The sequence below is a fragment of the Carettochelys insculpta genome, chromosome 4, assembly GCF_033958435.1.
Source record: "Carettochelys insculpta isolate YL-2023 chromosome 4, ASM3395843v1, whole genome shotgun sequence".
NCBI lineage: Eukaryota > Metazoa > Chordata > Testudines > Carettochelyidae > Carettochelys > Carettochelys insculpta.
In genome coordinates, this window is record NC_134140.1 from 15,987,499 (window position 1) to 16,006,176 (window position 18,678).

Below are 18,678 nucleotides of genomic sequence, written 5' to 3' on the forward strand. Positions count from 1 at the left end.
CTAAACCCGCTGAGAGACAGCACAGAGCCTCCCTCCCACCCAGCGCTTGGGCAGGCGCCTCAGGCCAACGGCCGTGACTGCCCCGCCCAGGGTGGCGGGAAGGAGACTCCACACCGGCGCGAACTGAGGAGAAGAGAAATCCTCTGTCTCCGCTATTTAAAACTCTTCCCGCCGCCTCACTCCCGCTCCTCCTACAGAAACTAACAGATCACACTCACACATGCACACAAACTCCGGCAACCCTATGCTAAACTGCTCTCAACTACCCGCCCACCACCACTCCGCTAGCCTCCTATTCGTTCTTCGCTGTGTCCGTCGACGTATCCGCTGCACTCATTAGTTCCTTTGCCTGCCAATCAAAGGGCTCATTGCTTTCTCCGGTTCCTAGCTACGCTTGGCTTGGCTTGGCGTGGCTTGCCGTGCCGTGCCGTGCCTCCCCCTCCGTCCCGCACACCTTGGGCGTAATTAAAACCTCTTTTAACTCGCCACAAAAATGTGCTTTTACGTCCTACCTAAATAGAAAGGAGATTCTGATTGGACCGAATAATAATCTGGCTCTTCTGACTGGAAAGTAAAACTGTCAATCGTGGATGTAATCCCGCCCACGGGAATTCGTAGTGCTTCCTGATTAGTCTGTGCCTAACTACGCTCGCTCACATATTATCCAATCAAACGCGCCCTCACAAGCTACAGGGCGGGGCAAAACCTACGACGGGATAGATGCGAAAGGGAGGCAACGATTGGATGAATACACTCTTCCTTTATCTTCCACTGCCACTGTGCTGTGGCTCATACCACTCGGTTTTGATAAGGGGAGAGGTAATCTGTTGGTTCAGCCCGTCTCCATGAGGGACGACAGGGCGGAGGAAAGGAGGGAGGAGGAAGTCCTTCTTTGCCCACCATGCAACGCGCGCTGTAGGTAGCTCTTTTGGGCTCTGCGCTGGGAGGGGGTGGGAGGACGTTGGTGCCCAATCCAAGATGGCGGTGCAGGAATCAGCTGCTCAGCTCTCAATGACTTTGAAGGTGCAGGAGTATCCCACTCTCAAGGTGGGTGCTAGGCGTCTTGGGGGCCTGCGGGGAGGGGAGAGCCAGGCAGGGATTGGGCGAGGTTGTTAATGTGCTATCTGAGCAGGGCTAAAGGGAGCTGGAAGCTTAGCAAACTGGGGTCCCCACCCCTTGAATTATAAGCCCCTCGGAGCCCAAGGGTGTGTGACGTGGGGAGAGCCCAGTTCCCCGGACCCCTTTCTGCCTCTCCCCTTCTGCCCTGACTGAGGCTGACAAGGGTTATTTTCTTTCTTCCTTTCTGTGTTGAGGAACGTGCCTGGAATGTGATCTCCTCCCTGTTGGGCACTTCCATACCCTGAAGATGTAAGTGGGGTGGGGTCCCTGAGCAACGACAAAAATGACAGTGATTGACGGAGTGGAGGGGCTGACTTAGGGAAGATAGAGCTGAATATGTTACGGCTGAAAGGTGACCAAAGGGTGCTGTGTGGGGATGGGGGCAGAGCAATAAAAATGATTTGCTGTGCTGAGAGCATTGGTTGTTGAGAAGGGATGTTTAAAGGGGTTAAAGCTATGTATCATTGTGAAGAGGTGAATGGGGGGCAGTGTTTAATATGGTTCCTTGGCATGTTGGTTTCTCCAAAGATGGGGATGAACTACAGGATGTCAGGAGATAAAAATTATTAAGGGGACTGGAGAACTTATAAGAGAGAAAAGAGTTAAATGTCTACAGCTTGACTGAATTTTGCAAAAGAGCTGGGGTGGCTGATGTAGTAACTGAGTGTATCTGAAGGGTGTTAACTCCCCAGGTGGAAGGTGAATTGCATAGGTTGGTTCATGGAGGTATAGTCAGGCATCATAAAATGAGCAAAGGAAAATCTCAACATGAAGCTTCAATATTGCTGACAATAAGATCTATTGAACTGGGGAATAGTTTCCCAAAGGAAGTGGCGAAAGATTGATTGTTTTAAAATATTTTTTTATGTGCATTAGAGCAACCAATTCAAGTGTAGTTGAATTTGCTGCAGGGAAATAACCCTGGGCTGGCTAAGAGAGGGAGCAAGGTGAGATGAGTTGGTGGTACCTTTGCTGTCCCTTGTGTTGTCTTAAACTAATTTAACCAATTTTATTTGGCCATTAACCCATTTAAACTCAAAAAAAAACAAAACAAAAAAACAAAAAAAAACAAACCATTCCCAAGCTCTGTCTCCTCTTGGTCCACAACACCCCTGCCCCCCCTTTGTTTTCAGGCTTTACCCGCCTCAGCTCTTGACCCCCATCCCCTCCAGGTTTTACTCGCTTCAGTCGTCAGCCCCAAGTCCACCTCCCTATCCCCAAGCTTTATCCCCCATCTCCAGGCTTAACCTGCCTCAGCCCCAAACCCACCACCTGATCCCCAGGTTTAACTCACCTCAGGCCTAAACCAGCCACTGGGACCAGTTAATCCATGACACTGTCTGGGAAGCCTGCACTGGGTGGCCACAAGTGCCCAGTGGAAGGAAGGCTGGTGTGGAGGTGTTCTGCTGGTGGGGGTGAGTGAGCCACGCCCACCAGAGAGGCATGGCAGTTGGGGTAGTGGGGTGAGTGAGGGGCAGTTGGCAGCTCTCGGCACTGTTGCTGCTGAAATAATGGAACTAAATTTAGTTGGCTTAACAGGTGGATTCCTGCCGCCATCATGCTGGCTGTTAAACCAATTAAATTTAGTTTTACTGTTTCAGCCATGGCAGGGCAGGGAGATGCAGAGGAATCAGCTATTGTAATGGAATTTTCTTGTGGAACCCTTATTTTCACTTTGCAGAAGCTGGGGTTCCGCAAAATACCATTTTGGAAATACTGAACTGCAGTGTTTTTTTTCCATATAGCGTGTATCAAAAATGGTATACAAGGTAATCTTTTGTGCTTCAGTCATATTTCACTTTCATATAGAGTGTTGTGTGGTTGGTGGTTGTAGGTTTCTGCCTGTGTTCTTCCTGCCTGTATCTTGCTCTTTCCTTCCTCTTCCTAGTCTCATTTCCCCATCACCCTTGGGACTGCCATAACTCCCATTTTATATATCTGAAGATTTTTTTTCCTCTGTCTTTGTTGGGGTACTTAAAGCTTGACAGTATGTGGGTTAAATGTGAAGTTCCCTTACAAAGGTACTGTTGGTACCTTTCACAGTCAGCATCAATATTAAGAAATTCATAGACAAGCCTGTATTTGACACATCTATATTGTATTTGTACTGTATTCACATAAACTGTCTCATTCTTCAGTATTTGTACAAAAGCAGTGGCTTGCTTTTTTTCTCTTTATAACATTTAAGGCTGTCTACCAGTTGTCACCCTCTTGAAGAAAGCAGTAAGTTTGAACTCGTTTTAAGCCATTTTTCAAGTGTACAATTTACCCTTGATGAGGGATTTTTGCAGCATTTTAATGAGGCAGAAATATTGCAAGTGATCATGAAACATTCAAAATAGTCTTGTGTTTGAAGTGTTAAATATCATAAGGGCGATGTTTAGATTCACTTAAAATTATTTTTGTCTCCCCTGCTGCAGTATTCCAGAAGCTTCCTTACTGTTTAATATTATTTCTTATTACAAAAATCTCTCAAAATGGTCACTGTTTAGTTATTTCTTGCATTTATCCCTTTGTTTCCTTGACTATCAAGATTTCAAACTGTTTTCGTAGATGTGAAAAGGACAGAGTGAATGTTCATGTTTAGTTGCTTCTTAAGAACTTAAAACAGTGTATACAACACATGAATTTATTATGGTCACTGGTGGCGGCTCTAGTATTTTGTTACAGAGCTATGGACACTGGCAATTTTCTCTAATTGATGCATTTAAACTATAAGGAAGGTCAGAACTACATTTATATCCTTCCTGTTTCCTCCCTTTAACTTGCTCATGCCCAAGTCACTACATAATGATAGTTGTGTAAGAGCTCTACATTATAGTATGTTTCATAAGAGTGCCTTTCATAGAATGGAGTGCTTAAGGCTCGGTAGAAGGAAAATCCGTATTCTTGCTGAACTGTGGTAATTTCTGGAGTGGAAGTGGATCACCATTCTGCTTCGGCAATACTGCATTGTTTTCTTTTTCAAGAATAATTTTCTGAATGTGCAGGAGTCATTTAACTGTATAGAACATGACTGCTTATCCTGTTTTCCTCCTCAGGACATGAGGGTTACTTGCCGTCTTTCCCAAAAAAAGTTCTATTGATGTCTAATAACCCCTACTGATAAAGCAAAATTTCTTGCAGCTCACCAGCAAGTACAATATATGAAGCCTCCAATATTCATTGACAAAGGAAATTGAAGGGTGTTAACACTTGGTGTATGGTTCAGAGCTGATGTACAAATAAACAAGTGACATCAGAAAATAATGTTCATTTATATCTTTTTGGAAAGGTAAATAACTCTTTTTTAAAAAACAAACCCTGAATTATCAAGCTTAGGAAAAAAAGATGAGAACCAGAAACTGGTTATGAAGAGACCTGAAATTAGGGTAACTAGAAGTCAAAATACTTTTGCCGGGGCTGCTTAATGATGGCAGATTGGGATCTGGGCTGCAGCTTGCTCAAAAATATCAATGAAAATATGTTAGTTTTAATCAGGGTTGTGGGAACAGTGTTGGAGAGTTGTTAGCCCATTTTGATGTTCATAGGTCATCTTCTGGCATAAGCAGCTATCAGAGGGTCATCAAGCATGTGGACGTATGTGGTCTGGTGGATTTAGATTTTCAGAAATTCCTCACTAAAATATGCTGTCACAGGATAAGAGTAGTGGTTCTCAGACTTGTGTCCCCTTTCACGTAGCCTCTGAGTGCAACTTCTCTCCCCATTATAATTTAAAAACTTTTTAACACCATTTTATAAATGCTGGAGGCAAAATTGTGTTTGGGATAGATGCTGATGGCTTTCAAGCCCTCATATAATAATCTCATAGGATCCCATCCCCCAGTTTAAGAACCCCTGGATAAGAGGAATCGTACTTGTATGGACCAGTAACTGGTTAAAAGATAGGAATAAATGGTCAGTTTTAAAAATGGAGTGCCATTCAAAATACCCATACATGGTCTGGAAACAGGGATAAACAATGACATGGCAAAATGTGTAGGATCATATGAAACTCAGGATAGTCAAGTTCAAATCAGACTGTGAAGTGTAACAAAGGAGTCTCTCAAAATTGGGTAATTGGGCAATATAATAGCAGATGAAATAGAATGTTGATAAATGCAAAGTAATACAAATTTGAAAGCAAATTCCCAACTGTACATATAAAATGATGAGGTCTAAACTAGATACTACCACTAACAAAAGGGATCTTGAGCAGGTCTATACTAAACAGGAAGGTCAAATTAAGATACACAACTCCAGCTACGTCAATTACTTAGCTAGAGTTGATGCACCTTAACTGGGGCTTTTGCACCATCTCCACTGCAGGAGGTCAACAGGAGCAAAAGCTCCTGTTGACTTCCCTTATGTCTAACGAGGGGCGGGAGTACCGGCACCAGCATGCACGCTCAGAGTTTGTTTTAGCACATTGCTACCAGGCATGTTAAATCGAACTCTGGAAGATCAACCATAGCAGCATCAGTCTTCCTGGAAGTGAAGATGTAGCCTTTGTCATTGTTATGGATAGTTTTCTGAAGTCGTTCACTCAACATACAGCAGCAGTCAAAGTGAACAAAATGTTTGGAACCATAAGGATATTTTTCTGTTTTATTGTCTGTACCTTTCTAATTGCCTGCATATAAATCCATGATATGCTCACATTTTGAATACGCCATGCTGATCTGGTCATGCCATCTCAAAAAGATATATTGGAATTGGAAAAGGTACAGAAAAGGGCAACAAAATTATATAGGGTATGGAACAGTGTCCTTTTGAGGAGAGACTAATACAACTGGGACTTTCATCAGCAATGTAAAATCATGCTCTGAAGTGTCTGTTTGCTGGAAGAGGGAATGGGTGATGGATTACTTGATTACCTCTTCTGTTCATTCCCTCTGAAGCATCTGGCATCATCCACTGTTGAAAAACAGAGTACTAGGTTAGCTGTACCCTTGGTCTGACCCCATATGGTCATTCTTCTGTTCTTAAAGTTGTGGAGCAAGACTCAGTGTAGCCTTCTCTGAGGGAGGGTACTGAGTTCCTCTGAGCTGTACAGAGCAATTTACTAGTTTACATCAAGTAAGACAGTGGGAGAGAATGCATAGATCTGTTATCCCTATCTTGTACTTGGGTCAACTTTAACTTTCAAACAAAAGCTTGTAAATAAAGTAAGGTTATAATCATGATCTTGGATTTAGTTCATAAACTTTTGATGGAACTGCAGCAACACTTCTTCTAAACTTTTCTATCCATGTGAAGCGTTTTTTTCCATCCGTGTGAGGGATAAGTTTTATGCTCACTGAAGCATGTGCAAATGGGTACTGCCAGGAGAAACACAGACCTAGTTGTGGGCTCTCTGCTGATCAGCTGGGTGCCATTTGAGTCTCTTCTGAGTCACCATGCAAGCACCCAGCTTACAGGGAACACTGACCAACAGCATCATTATTTCAGTCAGTGGGATTTAGGGAGGACAGGAGGAGAGAAGAGACAAGACTTTGTAAACTTGAGCGAGTTTTTGATACAGGGTAGGTGATACAAAAAACAGAGGAAATTGATGAGTAGCATCTTGAGATTACCTGGAAGCAACCCCATCCATTTTACTAAATAAAATATGTGGAGACAAGTGGGTAGTCAGATATACTACTGTTTCTCTAAGATTGGCCTCTGTGCATGCATTCTTTAAATTCTCCCATAGCAGATCTTCAAAGTAACTTGTTCAAAAAGCACTTGGCTTTGGATCCAGTGAGACCCTATCCTTTGCCTTGCCAGTAAAGAATATTTGTTGAATACAATGAAATTTAGAAAATATGATAAGACGTGCCTAATTTTACAATCAAAACAAGTATTAAAGTAGCTGTGGACTGTAGATTTCTTTTCTGACTTCCAGAAAACTGTTGCCCCTGCAGAAAATCATTTTGAGAATGGAGTTTCCATGATACTTTGCGGAGGAGGGATTTTATTAGAGTTAAAGACAAGACACTAATAATGCAGTTACTAAGTGCAACTTGTATATTTTCTTGTAGCCTCTTTCCTTCTCACCAATGTTTTGTATCACTTTTTTTTTTTCTTTCAGATTAACTCTGTGGCATTGTTATCTTATGTCTGTACAGTACCTAACATATTTGGGTCTCTGGGCACTGCTGCAATACTATATAACTAAAAACTTTGATTCTCAGAATTAGTGAAATCTGCTAGAAAACAGCACTAACTGAAACATCAGTTTCCCTTCATTTGTGCTAAATCATGAACAAAGTACATTTCAGAGCTTGTGTGTCCTGAGGCACAGTGTGCGTGTGTGTGCATTTTTAAAAAATAGCCTCATGCAAGCTTTCTTTTTCATGAATTCTCTAATCAGTTGTTTCCTCTGTGCATCTCACTTTTGCTGTGTCTATGCTATGAGATAAAATTGAATTTGAAGGAGTTAGCATGACGTTAAAACATCACTGTCTTCACAGTTAATACTATTAGCTCAATTTATTGAGCCATAATGCTGATAACAAAAGATTGATATTTCGGGGTGGCTTCAGCATCAATTTTGAATTTAAAATCTCAAATAAAGGCTAGTGTGGAAGCGTCCTGTCCTTAATTTGAATTTATTAGCCTCCGGAAGTGTCCTGTATGTATCCCACAAAGTTACACTGTGACCCTCCATGTATGGCCACCTTGTACGCTGCTCTCCATCCAGATGCACAGGAAGCCTGCAAAGTTTTGAGTGAATTGGATTTTGAATTTGGAATGCACTCAGCCCTGCAAATATAAAGGGTGCCCATTATGAAAAAATTCCTTTGTCCATTGCACCGCATCAGTAACCAACTACTGCAATCGTGAACACTAGGGTAGTGAGCTGCCTAGTACTTCTCAGGGTCACAAGGGAGCCCCAGCGTGGACCCACCAGGAGATTCTGCATCTTCTTGCAATTTGGGGAGACCATTTGGTGGCGAATAGATTTCAGGTGACCAAAAGAAATGCAGCAATCTATGATCATATGTTGTGTGAGATAACCACCCGAGGTTACTCCTGGGACTCTGTGCAATGTCGGATGAAGGTGGAAGAACTCTGGCAGACCTATCAAAAGGTTCAGGAAGCCAACTAGCAGTCAGGTACAGCTCCATGTATGTGCCGCTATTATGAAATGCTGCACGTTCTTATGGGGAGCGACCCCACCATGGGTCCCAGTCTGAATTACAACACTTCTGGAGGCCCTGGTATGGAGTTGGAGGTGAGCTCAAAGGAGCTGGGTGTCCCAGAAGAAGAGAGCAATGGAGAGGAGGAAGGGCACCATGTGCGAGGGATCAGGAAAGTTCTTCCAGATGGTCTGGAGCTCTTCACCATAGCCCTGGAACCGGTCCCCTCTGCGGTGGTCCCCTCCACTTCAGTCACCTCTACGCCAGTCCCTGAGCCCCCTGGACCAAGCTGTTTGGGTGAGTATTTATTCTGCATGCTAGAAACAGGTTGGGGGTGGGTATAGGTATAGGGCTGTGGATGGGTACAGGTTTGCTATGGTTCTGTGCCCCTCAGAACAGTGTGTTAAAGTTGCTTCAGATAGAGAGCTTCTCCTTTTCGTAGATCTCCTTGAAGGCCTCGTCCAGGCACTCTTGTGTATTTTTCACAAGGTTCTTGGGCAGGCCTGACTTGTGCTACTGTGGAAACTGCAACACTTGCCACACCAGGCAACCAGAGAGTGACCTGGTGTCATGGTGCCACATAGCATTTTAGCAAACTTTCCAGGCTTTTGGAGGCACAGTATGAGTTGGTGTTCCTCCTCCATATCTGTTAGTTTTAGGAAGGTGATGTCATCTTTCGCAACCTGCAAAAGTCCAGGAATTTACATCTTCATGCTTCCTTCCCCTTTACGTTTGTCTGCAGCAGTTGGCGAACACTCCGTTCCCTGCCCCGCAGCACAGTTTGCGGGCTCTGCTGGGCATCTCCCCTGCCATGTCCCTTTCCATCCAGCATTTCTTTGGATTTTTTTTTCTTTTATTGTACATTGAACACCCCCAGGCAGCTGTCCACGTGGCTGTAATTGAACCCTTCCCCAGCATCCCCTCTATGTGGCTTGATCACTGGGGAGGCTTGCGCCAAGAATGGCCAGAAAAAAAAAAAATTCTGCCCCAGGAAACCTGGACAGGATACCGGGTGGCTTCACCTGCTTTGCAACCCTCCCCTTCCCCCAAAAAGTGGACAATGACTTATAGCTTACCATGTCAACAAAAAATGTGCTGGATAAGGGATGGCAAATGATGTGTTGTGAAATGCATGCTTACTATCGCATACTTAATAAGCCTTCAGTGGCTTTCAAAAAGGTAACTTTCCCTGATAGCAAACACAGAGACCCATTCATTCAATTTCAAACCACATTATGTGAATTGTCTTAATTTTCACCTTCATTTTCCAGAGGCGATGCCCAGCCTAGGAGAGAGGAACAGAAGGAGAAAAAAGTGCAAACAGGATGTTGTCCTGTAGCACATGGAGAGGAATGAAGCTGAGCACACCAAGGTGACAAAGGCCACTCTCAGTGGCATCATAGTACAGCTTGGTGGTGTCAGATAATGCTTGACTTCCAGCAGCGGCAAGTGGCAAAGCAGAGTGAGGCTGCAGCAAAGCTTGTAATGGCAGTGACCAAGCAAATAGAGGTCCTGTGCTCCCAGCTACAGAGGGACAGCCAACACACACTGCAGGAGCCAATACCTGGTGCCCAGAGTCCTCTGAAGAGAGGTCACCCTCTCCCATCATCGCGGTCCCTGAACATGGGGAGGGACAGCAAGGATAGCCACTACAGCCCCAAGGGCCACTGCAAAAGGCTGTTCAAGCACCCTTGAGAAGGCATCTTTTTCCCTGCTACAGAAACCTTTCCTCCCCCCAAATATAAAATCATTCCTTTCAGCTTGGTGTGATTTTTTTTTTTTTTCTTTGTGGCCTGCAAGAGTAGTGGGGGAACACAAGTCTTAGCGGGGGTTGAGGGAGGGCTGAAGGTACAGCTGCCCACTGATACGCCCAGGTCTGCAGCAGATGTGCTGCAGAGGGAATTGGGTGGGTTGAGGGAGGGCTGAAGGCACAGCTGCCTGCCACATGCTTTCTTCTTACTGCAACTTAACCCCCTCCCACCAAGTAAAAGCGTTCATTCATTAAGGCACCATATGATTTATTGGCTTTATTTCAGGGAAATACATCGGTAGCATGTATGTTATAGATCATTCATGAAGCTATTTCTAAAGCATCCCTTATTGCTGCTGCCCCAGTGTGGCTACTGGTGGATGTTTGTGTATATGGCTGCAAGTAAGCCTTGCCTATGGCCTTAGTTTCAGAATTCCGGATGTATGGGACAGTCTCCCACCTGGATCACATGTTGCGCAAAATAGCGTGCTCTGTAATCACGGTGGGGGCATTAGTTTCAGAAAGGTCCAAATGGGTCAATAAGCATCTGAGCCTTGCTTTTAAATGGCCAAAGGTGTATTGCACCACCATTCTGCACCTGCTGAGTCTGTGACTGAAGTTTTCCTTGCTGGGGTCTAGGACTCCAGTGTAGGACTTCATAAGGCAAGGGAGCAGAGGATAAGCAGGGTCATCCAATACTACAGAAGGCATTTCCACGTTGCCAATCATGAGGGATCAGGGAAAAAAAAGTTGCATCCAGGATCTTTCTGTGTAGTCCAGAATTTGGGAAGACATGCACGTTGTGAGCGCTCCCTGAACAGCTGACATTGATGTCGGTGAAGTGACCTTGGTGTTGCAGGGGTTGGTAGATCACAATTGTGAAGTACCCCTTTTGGTTTATATACTCAAAGGACAGGTTGGCTGGAGCCAGGATGGGGATGTGCATGCCATCTGTTGGCCTACTGCAGTTAGGAAACCCCTGGGCAGCAAAGCCATCTGCTATAGCCTGTGCATTTTCCAGGGTCACAGCCTTCCTGAGGAGACACCAGCAGATTCCATGGGTCACCTGCATCACTACAGACCCCAATGTAGATCTGCCCAGCTTCAACTGATTTGCCATTGACCGGTAACTGTCAGTTGTTGCACATTTCCACAGCGCAATTTGCCACTGGATTCTGAACTGTTTAAGTCTGCCATATTCTTTTCTTTAGGGCGGGGCCCAGCACATCACAAAGTTCCATAGAAGTGGACTTACGCATGCGAAAGTTCTGCCCCCACTGCTGGTCATCCCAGGACTCCAAAATGATGTGGTCCCACCACTGTGTACTGGTCTCATGAGTCCAAAACTGCTGCACCACTGTCACCAATGCATCTAGGGCAGCCAGCAGCTCTGGGTTCTTGGACTGCAGTTGGCAGATTTGCTCCTCCTTATCACCATTATTATACTGAACTGCCATTGAGCTTTGTAATTGAAGGAAGAATCACACCACAGCCAGCGTGGTTGCTGAAACAATGTATGCTATGAGTTGAAGCATTTGAGGATCCATGTTTGTGCTGGAATGCCACAGCAGGAAGTGGCGCAATCTCCAACTTCTTTTTGTGCCGTTTCTGGTGCTCTGAATTCTGGGACAGTGCTTTGCATTAGGGGATTCAAACATGAAACCCCCATTAAAAAATGATACTAAGGCACTGTGGGAAAGGTAACCATAATGCACAGCTCACACTGTCGAACTTGCACAGGGCAATGGGGACGCGGAAACTCTACATGGAAAAACAGTGGGTCAAATTTCAAGAAGCTTTGTGGTCGCTTAATTTGAATTCATACTATCGAGGTTAAATAATTTATCTTGTAGTGTAGACGCAGCCTTTCTTTTAAACCCTCCCCACAATTCTTTGCTATAATAATCCATGTATTAATCAGTATGATACCTTATCTCTTTAAGCCTATAATTTGGCAAGCAACTATTTTTGTAGCCATATACAGGTTGGACTTCTCTGATCTGCCATCCTCTGGACCTGGCCACTCCCAAACAAAGGAGTTCGCTGCACCAGGGGACGTCAGGCCACTGGGGTGTGGAAGTAGTGGGCACCAGCCTCCCTGCTGGGCTCCCTTCCCCGGCCACTAGTCATGAGGACTCTGCCAGTACTGAGGGATCTGGTGCCCGTCGCCCTGTAGAATGCCAGCCTTCCAAATTGGCTCTACTCCCAGTTGCCAGCAACCTCAACTGCTGGGTCTTTTTGGTCCATCAGCATCTGTGTTCCTGCCAGATCATGGATGTTTCTGGATCAGAAAGTTCCAGACTAGAGGTACAGCTGGTATTTGCTGGCAGGATAGGTCTAAAATCATTCAGTGCATGTAAACATAAGATTTCACCTTTGTGATACTCTTGGCCTTTCTTAGCTTAGGGCCTGAAAATACAGCATTTCTCCACAGTTGTCTTTTCAAATGCAAATATGTCATGCCTTCTTGCTTAAACAAAGGAGGCATATTCTAGAAATACTAAGTGCTGCGCTGAGGCCTGATGGTTTAACTAGCCCAAGCACCATTAGAAAACTGCTGCATAATTAAAGTAGTGAGATTGGTGTCTGAACTTGTATAAACATAGCTCATTTATAGAGTGTAACTTTGTTTTGTTTTGTTTTTTTTCCACATATTCCAATATAGATTTCCTTCTTAAACAAATTCCTTATTTTGTATGAAGTGCTGTCACTTAACCTAAAGGATTTTGGAGGATCTAATAGGATCTGTGGCATTTATTTGTATTATGGTAGTACCAAAGAGACCCTAACCAAAACCGTGACTTTGTTATGCTAGGCACTGTCAAAACACACACTGAAGACTTTCTCTTTCCATGAGGAGTTTATAATCAAGCCATACAAGAGATGAAAGATAGGTTAAATGTCTCTGGCTTTCTTAACCATGGCATGATGTTCCAAGAAGGAAGACAGCTGGGAATAGGTGGGGGTTCACATGACCGGGAAGATGAAGAGCGTCTTTGGACACACAGGCCAACCAAAGAAAAAGGGCTTTAAATGAGGTAAAAAGAGGGCAAATGACAAAATCTCAGAGGTAGTTTTTTTGGTTACAGCCATTTTAACAGAAGGCTGTATGTCAGGAGAGGGTGGGAAATGGAAAATTACAATAGGGTCATGGGAATAAGGAGGGAGAACAGTGAGTCCTTTCTCTTTTAATACATCTTGTTAGACATCTGTACACAAACATAAGGTGTATAGCAAGTGAAGAAGAAGAACTGGAAAGTATTAATACATGAACTAAATTATGACTTGATGTGACAAACCGAAAGCTATTCTGTAATATGTTTATAAATTATGTGCATAGCAGTGACTTTCTTGATTTGGGGTCATTAACTAGTGAGTGCAGAAGCATTTTAATGCCCTTCTGTCATTGAAGATGTTCATATTAATTGAGTGTTGGGGGGTGCTATGAATGAGTCATTAAGGATTAGCTGAAACTGGCCAATATTAATGGTGGATCCAGAAAGACAACTGAAACCACAAGGACTGAGCAGTGATACCTGTCTGTGAAACTCAGGCAAGCAGAACATGTGAATTAATCTTGGGTGTGTGTGAGGAGCATAATGGACCACAAAGCGATCAGAAACTAGGACAACAGCTAGTCTTTGAGAGAGATAGTAGCTGTCTCCTGGAACTGACAGACAAAAATACACTAAATGGATTCTGCAACAGTATGACTGAATAGACTGCTGATATTGGCCAGCCTGAACTCTTGTCTTTACCTTTTTTTCTCTTGCCAACCTAAGGCCTTACAAGTTCTGTGTTCTAGTTGATTGATAAACCCTACTGTGTTAAAAAGCTTTGTGGTGTCAGTGTAAATAGATTTGGACCTCTGAGTCCTCAAGCAGGTAAAAAGTCTGATTTGGGAGTCTCTCGGTTGGATTCTCTGGGCATAGCTGACTTTGTGAAACTGAAGTGCTGTAGGCTAGATATTCCATCTAGGAAACTTTGAGGATGTGGGACCAGTGTTTCCTCTAATTTTTTTTCCATAAATAAATTTATTCCAATGAATAAATTTTGTGTAGTGCACCAAGGCATGTGCAGATATGCACCGCTTGTAGAAACACATGCTGCTAGCTGCGAACAGCTGTAGGCACTCTGCTAATCAGCTGGGTGGCACCTGAATCTCTCCTGGATGGCCACCCAGGTACTCAGCTTACAGAGAACAGAGTGGGACTTTTGCCCCCCAGCCGCAGAATATTGAAGGGGTTCCTGCAAGGAATTGCTTAGCTGGGGAATAGTACAAATCCTGTGGAATTAGCATCACTGGTCTGAACTGATTGGATACATGTCATGACTGGAATATTGGTATAGAGGGTTAAACATTGTTCAGGAGAAAGTGAAGGGGTTGCATTATACATCAAGAATATATGCAATTGTTTTTAAGGGAGAAACTCTGGGTGAAGGAAAATGTGGGCGGGTGGGCAGGTTATCTGGTGGTCTAGAGGAGGCATTTTCGAAATCAGGGTGAGGTTGATGAGGCATTTCTGGAACAATTAACAGAAATCTCCATTACACAAGGTGTAGTAATAATGGGTTTTGGGAGATACTTAATGTGATTTGTTATACTTCAAAACACAATCTCCAGTTTGGTCTAGGAATGTACTGGTGTAACTTTTTTTGCTTCAGAAAGTGGAGGAAGTAACAGAGATGGCCATTTTAGATTTAATTCTGACCAGCAGAGGCATTTGTTGCAAATATGAAAACTGAATATAATTTGGATGAAGGCAGTCATGAAATGACAGATTTCATGATTCTAAGGAAAAGAAATAAAAATACAGGAATAAGAAGAATAGACCTCAAAAAAGCAGACTTTAAGAAACCCAGATACTGGTAGGTAGATTTTTTCATCCCAAGGGACCTTAAGGAAAAAAGGGTCCTGTAGAGTTAGCAGTTTTCACACACAGCATTGAAAGCCTAACAGCAAACTACTCAGGTTGAAGGAAAAATAAGAGTAGTAAGAGGCCAATATGGCTGCATCACGAGCTGTTTAAGGACCTCTCCCCCCAAATCAAGAAGGAAGCCTACAGGAAGTAGAAGCATGTACAGATCGCTAAAGTCAAGTATTAATACTTGGTGCAGATATATAGGGACAAAATCAGAAAGGATAATGGCCCAAATGACTTATATCTGAGGGGATAAGAGGCTATAAGAAGATTCAGATAATGTGTCTTTCAAATGGTATAAGGCTTGTCGACGTTCACCCTAGAGTATTTAAGGAAGCAGTCTCTAAACAGTTAGCAGTTATGTTGGAGCACTGCTAGGTAATTGGTGATCCCACGAGGATTTGAGAAGGGCAAAAATAGTATCTATTTTCAAAACAGGGGACAAAGAAGACCCTGTGAATTACAGACCAATTGATCCTTGGATATTAGGATAAGTTGTACCCAGCATGGGTTTGTTAAGAACAAGTCATGCTAAACCAAACACAGCTAAGTCATAAACATAGAAACCTGGGAGATGGGTTGGAAATTGGGGGTTGTAATAGCATGCATAAGGAAGTGATAAAGAAGAGGCAAAACAGAATGGAAGCTTGGGGATTGCGGGGAGGGTGGAAATCCATTCAGTTTGTGTGTATACTAATATGAGAGGTATGGGGAATAAGCGGGAAGAATGGGAAGTGCTAATAAACAAACACAGCTATGACATAGTTATCCCAGAGACTAGGTGGGGTAATACGCATGACTGGAATATTGGTATAGAGGGGTATAGTTTGCTCAGGAAAGACAGGCAGCAGAAAAAAAGTGTTGCTGCTTTATATTAAAAATGTGTACATTTGGATTGAGGTTAAAATGGATGTAGGAGCAAGACTTCTTGAGAGTATCTGGGTAAAGATGAAATGGGTTATAAAAGGGCAGTGTCATGATAGGTGTCTACTACAGGCAACCTAACCAGATAGAAGAGGTGGATGAGGCTTTTTTTAAATAGCTAACAAAGTCCTACAAAGCAAAGGTCTTGGGGAGTGGGGGAGGGAATTCATCTATCCATATACATGTAGGGAAAGTAACACAGCAGGGCATTAGACTATCCAGCAAGTTCTTGGAATGTACTGGAAACCATTTTTTTTCAGAAAGTGGAGAAAACCACGGGGGTGGGAGGAGGAGGCTGTTTTACATTTGATTTTCAACGAATAGGGAGGAACTGGTTGAAAATTTGAAAGCGGCTTGGGTGAAAACGATCATTCAAATAGTAGAGTCCATGATCCTAAGGAATGGTGGTAGGAAGAACGGTAAAAGAAAAACAATGGATTTCAAGAAGGCAGACTTCAACCAACTTATGGAACTAGTAGGCAAAGTCCCATGGGAAACAAGTATAAGGAAAAAAATATTGAGGACAGTTGGCAGTTTTTTAAAGAGACTTTAAGGGCACAAGAGCAAACTATTCCACTGAGTAGAAAAGAGGATGTCTGACTTAACCAGCAGATATTGAATTATATAAAAACTAAAAAGAGGTCCTACAAATCACAAAGGATGAATATAAACAAATAGCAGAAGGCACAAAACAGCACAAACTAGCTAGAGGCATAAAAGGTAACAAGAAACTGTTCTATAAATATGAGAAGCAAGAGGAAGACCCAGGACAGGTTAGGCCCATTACTCAAGGAAGATGGAGAAACAATAGAAAATGTCGAAGTGGCAGATGTGCTTAATGACTTTGTTTCAGTTTTCACAAAGGAGGTTGGTGGTGAATGGGCACCTAGCATAGTGAATGCTGGAGAATATGAGGTAGGTTCAGAAGTTTAGGATAGGAAAAGAATAAATTAAAAACTACTTAGAAAAGTTATGTCTTCATTTTACCAGGGCCTGATGAAATATATCCTAGAATACTCAAGGAGCTGATAGCGAATGGTTCCTGTATCTCCTCTATCAACTTTGAAAAGTCATGGAATATGAGAGAGAATCCAGATAACTGGAAAAGGGCTAATATAGTGCCCATCTAAATAGGGGAAAATAAGGAACAATCTAAGAAACAGACTGATCATCTTAACTTCTGCACCAGGAAAGAAAGTGGAACAATAAATAAAGGAATCCATTTGCCAACATCTGGAAGATAATATGGTGATAGGTAACAATATGTATTCATAAAGAACAAATCCTGTGAAAGTAATCTGATGGCTTTCTTTGGTAGGCTAACGAGCCTTGGGCATAAAGGGGAAGCGGTCGATGTGGTATACTTAACTTTTGTAAAGTATTTGATATAGTCTCACAACCTTCTCATCAATAAAATAGGGAAATAAAACAACATAGATGAGGCTTCTGTAAAGAGATGCATAACTGTTTGGATAATTGTTCTCAGAATGGTTATCAGTGGTTCATAATTGTGCTGGAAGGGCATAACAAGTCGGACTAGTTCTGTTCAGTACCTTCAGAGAGCTACGTAATGACATAAGGTACCATTGTAAAGTTTGTGGATGATATCAAGCTGTGAGGTTGCAAGTGCTTTGGAGGATAGGATTATAATTTAATATGATCTATGTAGCCTGTAGAAATGGTCTGAGGTAAATAGGATGAAATTCAATAAGGACAAATGCAAAGGATTCCACTTGGGAAGGAACAATGAATTTCCTACACGTTTTGTGTGTATGAAAGTGTGCTACACAAAGGGATCTAGGGTTAGAGTGGACCACAAGCTAAATATGAGTCAGCAGTGTGACACTGTTGGAAAAAAAGTCAAGCATCATTCAAGGCTGTGTTAACATAAGTGTAATGAAGTAATTTTCTGCTCTACCCTGCACTGATTAGGCCTTAGCTGGAGTGTTGTGCCCAGTTCTAGGTGCCCTATTTCAGAAAAGATGTGGTCAAATTGGAGAAGGTCCAGCAAAAAGCAATAAAATGATTAAAGGTCTAGAAAACATGTCATATGAGGAAAAATTCAAATTGGATGTGTTTCATTTAGAAAACAGAAGAATGAGAAGGGACATAAAAAACTTTTCACAAGTAGGAGAGAGGAAAATGATTTTACTCTCCTTTGAGGATAGGAGAAGCAGCAATGGACTTAAATTGCAGCCAGGGAAGCTCAGGTTGGAAATTTAAGAAAAACTTCCTAAATACCAGGGTGGTTAAAAACTGGAATAAATTGCCTAGGGAGGTTGTGGAATCTCCATGATAGGAGATTTTTAAGAGCAGGTTAGACAAACACCTGTCAGAGTCTACATGGTGCTTGGTCCTGACTTGAGTTCAGGGCTCGGACTTGATTACCTCTCAAGGTTCCTTTCATTTCCAGTATTCTATGAACATATTATCCTTCTTTGTGGCATTTATCTGTGGGTAAGCAGAAGATGTATCTTATTTAAAAAAAAAAAAGATTTTTGTCTGTCCCATGTGATCTTCTTCTCAAAAACAAACTAGAGGAATGTGGCTTAGGTGAAACTACTATAAGGTGGTTGTACAGAATTGGATGAACGAACCTGTGCAGAACAGATATCAGTAACTTGCTATCAGATCAGGAGGGTATAAATAATAAGGCCTGCAAAGGTTAGTCCTGGGCCAAATGCTATTCAGTTTCATGAATTATGTTGTTAATGGTGTTGAGAGAGGTACTTATAAATAACCTCAAGGTAGGAGTGGTTGTGAGCACTCTGAAAGACAAGATTAGAATTTTAAATACATTTGGCAAATCAGAATTGGTCTAAAGTCAACAAGATGAAATTTGATAAAAAGTGAGTGCAAA

At 42.8% G+C, this 18,678-nt stretch overlaps 1 protein-coding gene and 1 long non-coding RNA gene across 4 annotated transcripts in view; both read left to right on the forward strand.

Moving 5' to 3' along the window:
* Nucleotides 1-715: 715 nt before the first annotated feature.
* MAEA (macrophage erythroblast attacher, E3 ubiquitin ligase) overlaps nt 716-18,678 on the forward strand; it is a 133,273-nt gene continuing 115,310 nt past the window's right edge. For 2 of the 3 annotated variants that reach the window (XM_074992309.1, XM_074992310.1), the window contains exon 1: nt 914-1,047. In XM_074992309.1, the coding sequence (XP_074848410.1) occupies nt 979-1,047 (69 nt within the window). In that variant the 5' untranslated portion in view covers nt 914-978. Of the gene's footprint in view, nt 1,048-18,678 lie in introns of all 3 variants that reach the window. The other variant, XM_074992311.1, reaches the window with a different exon arrangement.
* Nucleotides 7,241-11,266, forward strand: LOC142011953 (uncharacterized). Its single transcript, XR_012645225.1, has 3 exons — nt 7,241-8,519; nt 9,494-9,594; nt 11,184-11,266. It is a non-coding gene; the product is annotated as an uncharacterized LOC142011953 (long non-coding RNA).